This window comes from Gopherus evgoodei, chromosome 10, assembly GCF_007399415.2.
Source record: "Gopherus evgoodei ecotype Sinaloan lineage chromosome 10, rGopEvg1_v1.p, whole genome shotgun sequence".
Classification (NCBI taxonomy): Eukaryota; Metazoa; Chordata; order Testudines; family Testudinidae; genus Gopherus; species Gopherus evgoodei.
In genome coordinates this window covers 18,392,786-18,405,377 of record NC_044331.1, presented here as the reverse complement: position 1 = coordinate 18,405,377, position 12,592 = coordinate 18,392,786, and the positions used below count along the sequence as shown (strand labels likewise).

General features: G+C 40.5%; 1 protein-coding gene across 5 annotated transcripts in view; it reads left to right on the top strand.

Annotated features, from left to right (window-relative positions):
* Nucleotides 1-7,619, top strand: part of SH3GL3 (SH3 domain containing GRB2 like 3, endophilin A3) — a 73,019-nt gene extending 65,400 nt beyond the window's left edge. For all 5 annotated transcript variants that reach the window (XM_030578117.1, XM_030578122.1, XM_030578121.1 and 2 more), the window contains exon 9: nt 6,841-7,619. In XM_030578117.1, coding sequence (XP_030433977.1) covers nt 6,841-7,046 — 206 coding nt within the window. In that variant the 3' untranslated portion in view covers nt 7,047-7,619. The remainder of the gene's footprint in view (nt 1-6,840) is intronic.
* The last annotated feature ends 4,973 nt before the right edge of the window (nt 7,620-12,592 follow it).

Genomic DNA, 12,592 nt, shown 5'->3' with positions numbered 1-12,592 from the left:
TTTTGTTAGCATGTAACCCCTTCTGGTTCCACAAAGGCAGATCAATAAAATGTGCAAACTTAGTCTGTGTAGGAGAGACTGAACATGCATAGACCCTGATCTCGTGGGAAAAAAATGGTCACCTTTTTTGAAATTCTCTTCAAGGTGTTTAATATTATGAATCTTGTCACTGGTCAGTGGAGAAACTAAATGTAATAACTGATTTAAATGTTGGATCAGACCCTTTATTTCTCATCTCACTGATCAGAGGCACTTTTCCTGTGTCTCTGTTACCCTTAGTGAGCTATATGCAAAGGCAAATAATGAAACACAAAAGACAAACAGTAATACAAAAGGAAAAGAGTAAAAAGCCACCAGAACTTTTTCCATAACCAGGATAGGTGAGGATCTGAAAGAAAAGCACCGAGGGGTGGGGGAATATGATCCAGAGGGTCCATCCTTTACTTGGCTTGAGAATTAGGAGCTGGCTATTGACTCTGAGACACAGTTACTCTCTGGGCTACTTTTCTACCCTCTGGCTTTAATCACTCTTTCTGTTTCTGTTTTCCGCCTGTCTTGTTTCTTTTTAGAGAGCTGGGACGGAAACAGAGAGAGGGAGAATTAGAAGTGGAGGAGGAAATATGGGGCTATACTTCATACTCTCAGCTTGAAGAGAGGGGGTGGGAAAAAGGCTAAGGGTATATCTACACCAGGCTGGGAGTGTGCCTTGTGCCCTGGATAGATTCACTAGCTCTGCTTGAGCTAGTGCCCTAAAAATAGCAGTGTGGATGTTAGAAAATATTTCCCTCAATCCTTCTCTTTGCAACTGCTCTATAGACTCTACTGACACCAAAAAGGTACATATTGTGGTTACCTGTTCTAGCACTCTGTATTTTTTTTCCCCAAAGAACTTGAGGACTTGGTTGCTGTCCTTACCTCTCCCAGCAGATGTTACCATCAGTAAAGTCATGGGTAATTCTCCTCTGTCTCGTCCTTTCCCGCATTAGAAAGCCAGCATTAACACCACTGAGTTCTATGCCAGGGATAAACGTGGCTCTGGCAGTATAACCCGGGAAGCTTGCTGTGCTTATTGTATATTTAAACAAGACATCTGAAACAGATTTGATGTATACTATATGATTTAGAAAATACTGTTCAGACAGTTTATGCAAAGTGGTGCCAAGTGTTTTAGATGTTAGGAGCTGGAGAAGCTTGACAATATGTTCAGCACTCTCACCTCATTCAGATCACTCCTATAAACGCTCCTCTACTTTCTACAAAAGCGAGCATTTTCACACTTAACTTCTCTGCCCACCCCTCCACCCCTGCTGACACTATCAAAATGTGTGTCTGGCATCCCTCTGGTCACTTGAACTAGATCCTTTATTGGGAGTAGCCTTGTTAGTCTGTAGCCACAAAAACAACAAGGAGTCTGGTGGCACCTTAAAGACTAACAGGTTTATTTGGGCATAAGCTTTTGTGGGTAAAAAACCTCACTTCTTCAGATGCATGTAGTGAAAATTACAGATGCAGGCATTATATACTGCAGAGGCAGGCAACCTATGGCACACGTGCTGAAGGCGGCACATGAGCTGATTTTCAGTGGCACTCACACTGCCTGGGTTCTGGCCACCGGTCCAGGGGGCTCTGCATTTTCATTTAATTTTAAATGAAGCTTTTAAAACATTTAAAGAACCTTATTTACTTTACATACAATAGTTTAGTTATATATTATAGACTTATAGAAAGATCTTCTAAAAACGTTAAAATGTATTACTGGCACGCGAAACCTTAAATTAGAGTGAATAAATGAAGACTCGGCACACCACTTCTGAAAGGTTGCCGACCCCTGGTATATTGACACTACTAGATCCTGATACTCTTTCTCGTACTAAATAGAACCTTCCTCAAATATGTCCATTGAATTCAATGGGACTCCTTGCAAAGTAATTTACTCCCCATTAAGTGTAACAGCTATCATAGTCTAGCCCTTTGCTTGTATGTTGGAATGCTTTATTCCATATTTCATCATATTGTGCCTTGTACATTGTAAGCTCTTCTGAATAGGGGTGGTGTTTTCCTTTGTACAGTTCCTAATACAGTGGGAATACTTTCAGGAGTGACATGCAAACACAGTGAAGTATCAGGTCCTTGGAAACATTATTTCATGGGGAAAAGTCCTGGATGATTTAACTGCTTTACTGATTAAGTGCAGATGACAAATCTACGTTTTGTTCTAATTCGCTGTTGTCCTAATTAATCAGCAGAAGCTGAGAGTGTCATCTGGCTCATTATGAAACTGTTTAAATGCAGAGTCACATCTTGCTTCTCATTCATTTTGCTCATCAAAGGAAAGTAGTTGTGGTTAGCCGTCCTATGTTTGAATGTAATGGGACTAACTCATGGGAGTAAAGTTACTTATGTGCATAAGTGTTTACAGAATTAGGCTGAAAGAGAGGGCTGGAATAATTCTATCCTCAGGCACATCTAGGATGTGATTCTTTCTTTACTATACATTTTTGCTACCGTATATATTCTTCAATGTGCGGCAAACAGAGGAGCAACATCTTGTAGAAGTTTCTTTTAAGGAAAAGTGGCATTTTTAGATGGTCATCTGGCATCAGATAGGACAGTCCCACAAGTACATTCAGCCTCATGCTTTCCAATACTTCCTCCATGTTCTTTCATTATAAATTCAGTCTGCAGTTGGGGAGTCCAATAGGTCAGCAAAAAAAGTCTTTAGGGTGTGTGTATGTGTGTGTGTGTAGAGCATTAACATAGCACCAAGGAGCCTTGGCATGGACTAGGACCCCATTGTGCAAAGTGCTAGACAAGCTTAGAGCAAAAAGACAGTTGTTGCCCCAAGAGCTCTCAGTCTAAATCCATGAACTCAGCAACTACAGTAGGCAGCATGTTGCTTCAGCTATAGTTAGAGAGGCAGGAGCAGTACTGTAAACTAACAGAAATGCTGCTGCAGTTTCCTTAGCTTCTTAAATCTCTGCAACAGCCTTCATATAGTTTGCACAGTGGAGAAGGATAGAGCCATGTGACCTCTTTGTGTTTGTTAAATTGTGTATTTTTAAAACTAGCAACCAGTGCTGCCTCTGCTCTTTTCAACTGGGAAGCTTTGTTTTGCCACACTGTACAGCCGTGACACCAGGTGCAGTAGATTAGCAGCAGGTGCATTACTTTAGTGAAGACCTTGACTGATGTTAGGCTCTGGAGTAGCTGTAGCCATTACTTTAAGATCCTTCTGTGTTGCCTGAGATTATCCTCCTCCCCCACATGTTTTGGAGCCTAAAAGGCAAAAAGTTCCTTCCTCGCTCTCAATCTTTTTATCCCTCCTTTCTTTAAGAAAAAACAAAACCAATGTGATATACTGTGTAGTTATGATCCTAAAAGACTCACGCTTTTAAAGAAATACATTCTGCACCCAGTGTTATCAATGTAACATCACATATCTTGCTGTGTCAGAAATACAACTTTTACTCCAGCAATCAGTTTATGTCAAGCCCCTGCCAGAACAGCTGATGAAAACAAGAAATGTTTTCAGTTATTTAGAAAGGCTTCTTCTGCTGTTGGAACTTCATATGAGCAGATACAGCTTCCACATTCTATGCTGAGGAAGCTGTCTGAAAACACTCAATTTTTTTTTTAAACTATTCACCCTATTTCTGTGGAAGACTATAGCCCAGATCCTGACTTGGTCCGAGCTGGGCTTAGCACAGGTCAGGAAGAGAGTACAAAAGTAGCTTTAAACAACCATCTGACCTGGGGAATACCTGACTTGCTATTGTGGCTGTGAATGGAAATAGCCAGAGCACAGCACATTCTAGCCACACCCCATTTTGTGTTCTAGTGCAGGGCTGTGAAGGCAGGGGCTCAAAAGCACTCCATCTTTTTTACAATCTCTAAGGGGAACCCTCGGGGCCATTTCTACTGTGTTTATTGCCCTTTTACATTGCTAGAGTAGTGTAAACAGGCTGAAAAAGAATAGGGAATCCATCCATGAAGCATAATGTTAAAATTTTGGGGCAAAACAATCTAACATTGTGCCCCTACTTTTGTTGTCATCGCTTTAAAGATCCATTGCTAATGTTTGTCCACAGATACAAGAGAAGCATTTACTGATTGAGTAGTTTTGCTTGCTCAAAATGCTCTTTCTGCTTCTCATTGCTAGACAATTTCTCTGAGCAGCTACTTTTTAATGGTTTCCTTTCCTTACATTTTATGACAAATAGCACTGTGATTAGCAGATTTAAAAATAAATTTTAATGAGTGACACGGAATTTTTAACAGCTTCATTGGTTTTGAAAATCTGCATGCGTATTGCAATATTTAACAGAATATATAGACTATTCCAGACAGAAATTGGACCTCAGTCTGATTGCTTTATTAGCATGCTAGATAATTTGGAGAGACAGCCAAGATTAGAATATTTGAGAATCGTGCAGATTTTGAGCAAAAAGAGTAGCCAGAATAATTTAATATTAAAGACCTTCATTAGCTGTTTTGCTGTAAGTATTAAAGAGAGCATTAAAAACTTCTTTGTCTTGATATAATGCACTTTCCTACTGTAAATTAGCAAGAGGCAGCATGAAACCTTTTTCCCCCCATTTCCCCTTTGTGAATAGACTTTATTCAAAATCACTGGATTTTTCTTTTAGTAAAATAGGTAAGTTTTAATCAATGTCATAGAAAAAAAAATGAATCTCAGCTGAAACTATGGGTAGCCTTCTGCCCATGGAACCAATCTCTAGAATATGAATAGCGGAGGAATGCTGTTAGCATATGTCAAGGTTTTTTTCCCCACTCTGAACTTTAGAGTACAGATGTGGGGGACCTGCATGAACCCTTCTAAGGCTTAATTACTAGCTTAGATTTGGTAACACTGCCACCACCCAGAATTTCAGTGTCTGGGGCACTTTCTGTCCCCCCCAAAACGTTCCCCTCCCTGGGTTGCCTTGAGGGACTTCACCAATTCCCTGGTGAACACAGATCCAAACCCCTTGGATCTTAAAACAAGGAGAAATTAACCATCCCCCTCCTTTACCCCCACCAATCCGTGGTGAGTCCAGATCCAATCCCCTTGGATCTTAAAACAAGGAGAAATTAGCTATCCCCCCCTCCTTTCCCCCACCAATCCCTGGTGAGTCCAGATCCAATCCCCTTGGATCTTAAAACAAGGAGAAATCAATCAGGTTCTTAAAAAGAAAGCTTTTAATTAAAGAAAGAAAAGGTAAAAAGTATCTATGTAAAATCAGGATGGAAAATGCTTTACAGGGTAATCAGATTCCTATAGATCAGAGGGCCCCTCGCCGCCAGCCTTAGGTTCAAAGTTACAGCAAACAGAGGTAAAATCCTTCCAGCAAAAATAAACATTTACAAGATGAGGAAACAAACATAAGACTAACATGCCTTGCCTGGCTAATTACTTACAAGTTTGAAACATGAGAGACTGATTCAGAAAGATTTGGAGAGCCTGGATTGATGTCCTGTCCCTCTCAGTCCCGAGAGTGAACAACAACAACACAAAGAGCAGAAACAAAGACTTCCTTCCACCAAGATTTGAAAGTATCTTGTCCCGCTATTGGTCCTCTGGTCAGGTGTCAGCCAGGTTTACTAAGCTTCTTAACCCTTTACAGGTAAAAGAGACATTAACCCTTAACTATCTGTTTATGACAGCATAATTTACTGTTCAGAGGTTGAATGAATGACTATAATAATGTATTATTCACATATCCTAGCTGGCTTGGATATATGCTAACCATCCATACATGAGAATGTCTATAACACTAAAAAGATTACTCTTGCAAAGTTAGCCACTTCGGCTAGCTGTGCAAATCTCTTGTACTTTATCATACATGTACAATAATTATCCATGTTGACTTTTCCCCATAAGTTTAAGTACTGTTTTTAGTATTATGTATATAATGCCACTAATATTTAAACACAAGAAGGTTTGGAGTAAACATCTTACAGTGTAACTAAGTCAAACACAATATACTAGAATCACAAAGAAAGTCAGATACTGTGTGAATGGGGCTGCAATTAATCCTCATCCAAAAAATAGTTTTACAAACTTTAAGAGGCAGTGTTGTTGCTAATATAACTGTTGATCTAATGGAGGTAAAGGGCAGATGCAGTGAGTGGTTTGAACACACGAGCTGCCCTACCAGAGCAGCTATCTGTAAATACAACTTAGAGATAATTGTCTCTCCATGTGGCGAAGAGGATAGAACCTCATATCCCTATTTGATGATTAAGGTCCCAGTCCTGAAAATATTTTCATATAAGAGGGGTGCTACTGAAATCAGTAGGGCCATTCTCAATGCATACATGTTGGTAGGATTGGATCTTTAAACTGTTTATAGTTCTGGTTTATAGTGTTCTTGTTGAGTTCCTGTCCTCTAGTTAGCTTCCATGCAGCCCAGTTCCTAGTTTTATAGATTGAATAGACATTTGTTCAGCTGTTTGCCATCATGCCTGTCCACTCACCTCTTTTTAAAAAAAAACAACAAAACCACTGGTAATTGAATTCATGACCACCCCAAATGTTAGTGATTCAGGTTTCCCAAGGGAATTCAAATGGCAGTAAAATATATTTGCTTTTAAGAGGAGGAAAAGAGAGCTACCCTGTATGCAGTTCATCACCCTTTATGCAGTACATGACATTACATGACAGGAACAGACTTTGTGTAGGTGAAAGTGGTGATGGGAAAACTAAGAGCACCCACAATATGGGCCCATTCAGATCATTGCTGCTTACAGCAGAGCTAAGTTTCTATCCTTGTTTTCATGCTCAATAGGTAAGTGGAGTACTTTAGAGCTATTAAATATTTTCTTTTGTCACTGGGACAGGTTCTTCAGTGCACATGGATCAGCCTTGCTGCCAAGCTCTGTATGACTTTGAGCCAGAAAATGAAGGCGAGCTTGGGTTTAAGGAAGGTGACATCATTACTTTGACCAATCAAATTGATGAGAATTGGTATGAAGGGATGTTAAATGGAGAGTCTGGCTTCTTCCCCATTAATTATGTCGAAGTGATGGTACCTTTGCCTCAGTGAACACCTAATGCAAACCGTGAACATAATTTCATGATTGAAATGGATTCACAATTGTTTCATGAATGTGGCATTCTGTGAAAGCCTTGCTATTTGACTGACAGATTTTTGTATGCATCTTTTTTAAATGTATTTATTTTGTATTCCTTTAGTTTGTATAAAAAAAACAAACCCCAACCCTTCCTTGGCTACGTGAAAATGCAAAAAAACCAACCTCCACTTTTTTTTGCTTTTGTGCCTGGAAGATGACTGTCTGAGGTGTTTACTGGTAGCTCACTGTTGCTCCACAAATGTACTCCTTTGCTCTTACTGTATGTGGAGCCTTTTTAAAATAATCCTCTGGCTGCAATGATTTTACTGTCGAAAACTAATTGTAACCAGTTAAGAATGACTGATGTCACTAAGCCTTTTTCATCCATCGCAATGTAATTTACTGTGATTAACTTAAACTGTGCTTCATGCTGAATGTTGACAAAAGGCTAAGATGTTGGTGTACTAAGTACAAAGACTTAGAACTGAATATTCCTCTAATTTACTGACTATACTTAATAAATATTACTGTAGGGAAAGTGTAAAGACTGCTGCTTGTACGGTTGGATTTCTGGCACTTGTTTTCAAGCAGTGGTTTTTAATGCTGTGAAAGAGCACGTTCCTCTATTGATGCACCTCCATTTTCAGAAGGTGTTTGACATTGTACAAAATGAACTGTCAGGACCAATTCCCTGAATCTTCGACGGGTGCATTTGTAACATTGTGGTCTCATCTGAAATAGAATCCTAGAAATGTAGCTCACTCACATTCATTCATAATGCCTGTTTATATTATCTTTTATTAAAGGGATAGGAGAAAAGCAGCCTCTCTTCATATTCGTTTGAGCCAAGTACAAACCGATGCTAGATCATGTCTGCTATGGACAGAGCGGTAGAAGATAACTTGATTGAGATGAATGGGGAAGTGTATTTCTAGAGACAGGCTTGTAGCCAATTGAAATGACAATGCTAATTGACACTTTTTTTTTTTAAGGGGGAGGGAGGAAGAGGAGCACTAGAGAATGTGTAGAGAAAAATTGCATGCCATTTTGTAGCCCAGGAGGCACAAATCGAGGCAGGGACAGAGACTTGGCCTATTTCTGCAATGGAGGTATAGCCTGTTTGAGCTCCCCTTGGCCTTAATTAGCAATGGCCAAGGAAATCAGTTGGCAGGGGAAAACAGGTGAACTGTAGCCAAGTTGCCCACTGGCTAAGACACCGGAGCCAGTGTTTTGAAAGTAGAGGTGGTACAATGCAAGGATAAATTTGTACTTCTGCTCTCTGTCAGCTTCCCTCTAGGGCACCCTTTCCAGCCAGAGGCCTTCACCTTTGCTTCTTCCACTATGGAATCGTGTAATTCACTCCACTCTTTGACTATATTACTGCTGCAGCCCTAACTAGGATGTGTTCTTGCTACAAAATTATCTCCAGGAGCTTGTAACCAGTATAAAACTGCGGTGACTTACAGCAGCTTCTTTGTCAAAGAGTAGGATTCATATTCAGAAAAATTATAACATGCAGAGAGAAAGCAGTTAAAATGATGAGTCTAAAGACATTCTTATCTAAACTTAACATTTATTTCATAAAAATGGGCCCCAGGATTAAGCAGGGGGTCTTCCTCAGTATCTAGGCACTGGGGCCCTATCTGTTTCTCTACAGACCTCTCTCCCCCATACCCAGCTCAGCTTTTAAACTACTTTCAAGTTCTTCATTTGCAAGCTACCACCTTGAAATGCTCAGATTTTCAAACTAGGCTCCTCCCAGCCAGTTCTTAGTCTGCAACAGTAGGGGTGAATGTCAAACAAATGATCACTTCCATGTCTGCTTGAGTGGTCCCAGTTGCACTAGTGTGTGTGTGTGTGTGTGTGTGTGTGTGAGAGAGAAGCTCTAGTAGGAATTTACTCTGTGGAACACAGTTATGTACTAACCCCTACAGCTATTATGCTTTATTATATGCACCTCCCCCATTCTTCATCAGAGGTAAGTGATACTATTTCAACAGAAAAATGCATTTTTTAAATGCTTAAAGCCTTCACTGATACCTAGTTCTAGACCAGAGAATAAATAGTCTCCTCCTGCTGACTGCAGTCAACAAGGGATGGAAGGTTGTACAGGAACAGAACAATACCAAGGGCACAATCCAGAGGCTGAGGGCAGTGTGGGGGAAAAACCAGAATGCTCCACAACTGATTTAGTCTAGTAAAAAGAAGCTTCCAAAACTGACAGCAAAACAAAGTGATACTTCCTTGACCTTAATACCCACTTCAGCCAATTAACAGCAGCACAACATATAGCAACACAGTGAAAATCCTTCTCTCTGCTGTTGATGGATGCTTTCCATAGGCATTTAATTGGGAAATGGGGTGCTTTTACTTAAATGGCTTCCAGCTTGTTTATTTGCAGTGCTTAAGACTAGAAAAGGAGTACTTGTGGCACCTTAGAGACTAACATTTATTTGAGCATAAGCTTTCCTGGGCTACAGCCCGCTTCATCAGATGCATAGAATGGAACATACAGTAAGAAGAGATATGTATACGTACAGAGAACACAAAAAGGTGGAAGTTCTATACCAACTCTAAGAGGCTAATTAATTAAGATGAGCTATTATCAGCAGGAGAAAACAACTTTTGTAGTGATAATCAAGATGGCCCATTCCAGACAGTTGACAAGAAGGTGTGAGGATACTTAACATGGAGAAATAGATTCAATTTGTTGCATGCACTGCTCTTATTATATGGCCCTTGTGACACAGCTTGTCTTAAGTAAAGTACAAGACATCAAGGAGCTCTAGCAAAGGTGGGTGGGTATAGCTCCCAGAGATGGGCCCTAGAGAAGCCAGTATTAAACACATGGTTAGGATTTATTACTTTGCCTAGAGCTAGTACATGTTGGTTTTGCCTGTTGTATACCTGTAGAACTATCAGCGCAGGACCTACTACTTTCAAAATAGGCTAGCTTTAGTGTCTGTTAACCAAGTTAGCCCCAGACCACCACCGAGTGTCCTATGACTATTGTGGGAGGATGTGAGCTGATTTTATGCCACCCCAGAGTTACACTAGGGAAAGCACTTTAAGCAAGCTTTTGATTCTTTGTGCCAAGGGGACAGCAGAGATGAGAATATGGAATACATCTTTAATAGCCTGAAACAGAGCTACTATTGTGTGTTAAGGTAGCCCAGTTTACCAACAACTCTTACAAGCTATTCAGCAAGTAGTGACTAACATTTGCCATTTTGGGATCTTGAGAAAGCTCCCAAAAATTGGCTGCAACTGCCTATCTGAGCCTGTGTTTAGAACCCCAATCAGTGGCAGAAGCTACAAGGCTAGGTTAACATACTAAGACAGCCCAGACCTGTGCTCACCACCCCGCTAAGTAGTATTCAGAGGAAGGGACTTGGCTACTGGGCACCAGCAGAATGAAACTGAGCTGTTCCCTGCAGAGGTAGGCAGAGAACTCCATTGTGCCTCTCACCTGAGTGAGGACGCACCTACAAGCAAACTACCTCTGAAACAGCCGAGTTGTTGAAAGCATTGGACAGGGAGGAAAACCTATCAACCTAAGCAGCCTGACTGAGCAGAAAAGGATTCTCTGTTGACCTCACCAGTTGGCCACCTTTGCTCCAGAAATCCACAGCTTGAGCTATGTGGGAGCTGCTCCATCCAGTGAAAGATCTGTCTTTAGCTGTAAGTATTGGGGATACTTCACATAACTAGAAAGGAAAGGGCTCCAGGTAGGGGGCTACAGGCACAGTGAAGGGTGAAGAAGGTATCTCCACTGTACATCAGCAATAGGCCTTGTTTTTATATAGTTCCTGCTGTTCAGGCAGCCTGCTAGAATTCCACTTCCAGAACTGTACACAGCAGCTATGGCTGGGGACAGATTGGGGTTGTATCCATCAGATTTTTTTTTAATCTGAAAGGATATTGAAGATACTTTTAAGCTGGATCTGCACATTAGGTGCAGGGTTTAACCTGTTCCTTAGCTCCCCCCCCCCTTACCTTTTACATTAAACTTGAGCTTTTTATGTCCTAGGGCTTGTATTTTAATGTATTAACCCAGTCCCCCACTGGAGATACTGTGCATTGAGAACAGAGTTTAACTTCAGCAACCAACAAGGTAAGGTTAAGACTCAGCAGCCCACTAGTCCTCAGCTGGCTGTTTGGGGAGGCACAACCTGCCCCCAGCCAGCCGTCCATACAATTTCTGAAACCTGATGTGGCCCTCAGGCTGAAGAGTTTCCCACCCTGATCTAGACCAACAAGAAATAGAACTCACTTTTTTCTCCTCATGCCTGTCCTCTGCTTATAGCTAGAACTATTGGGAAGTGTCTGCTCTAAGTTACTTAAATTAGGGTTGACTACAGGAGTACTAGAGTGGCTGGAACATTTGCTGTGGAATGAATTTAAGATAGAAAATATCAATTGTCTCTATATAAATCCCTGGTATGCCCATATTTTGAATAGTGCATGCAGATGCGGTCACCCCCTCTAAACAAAGATACTGAAATGGTTCAGAAAAAGGCTACAAATGATTAGGGGTATGGAACAGCTTCCATATGAGGAGAGATTAAGACTGGTGCTTTCCAGGTTGGAAAGGAGATGACTAAGGGAGGGAATATGATAGATCTAAACTGGTGTGGAGAAAGTAAATAAGGAAGTGTTATTTACTTCAATGCAACTAGGGGTCATCAAGTGACATGACTAGGCAGCTTTAAAAAAAGCTTTTTCATACAATGCACAGTCAGTCTGTGGAATTCTTTGCTGGAGGATGTTGTGAAGGTCAAGACTAATCACAGGCTTCAAAAAAACAAAACAAAACACAAACCAAAACAAACTAGGATAAATCCATCAATGGTTGTTAGCCAGAATGGGAGCTCTAGCCTCTGTTTGCCAAAAGCTGGGAATAGGAGATGGATCACTTGATTACCTGTTCTGTTCATTCCCTGTGTGGCACCTGGCATTAGCCACTGTCAGCAGACAGGATACTGGGCTAGATGGACCTTTGGTCTGATGTAGTATGGCTGTTATGTAATTTATATTTAAGCACTGCTGACTGCACTTTATTAGCCTAAGAGTGGGAAAAAATTGGGGTGATTTAATTTTTATGGTGCTGTTTGCATCCTTCTAGAAGGCTGGCTATTTGAAAGTGAAATTACTAGCAGTTTGATTCAAACTGTTGCAGCTTCTCTAGTTAAATATTTCCAGCATTTCATCCTCTCATACCTCTAGCATAGTATACTAGTAACTAGTATTACTATTTGGTATGTAAAAAACCAAATTTTTGTACAGTAGGTTCATTGCAATTTCAGCTTTATTCAGAAACTGTACTATGAATAGTGTGCAATAGTTTCTAAAGCAGATTAGTCTATTGAAAGCATCTGCCTTTTTAAGGGAAAGGAGAGACTTAGCTCTTTAGGGGTATGTGTTTTAGCTACAATTAGAATTTACAAACAATACAGATGTTAAACTAACTAAATCTGTCTAGCAAAGAGCATGTTTAAACATTAAAGCCCAAGAGTGA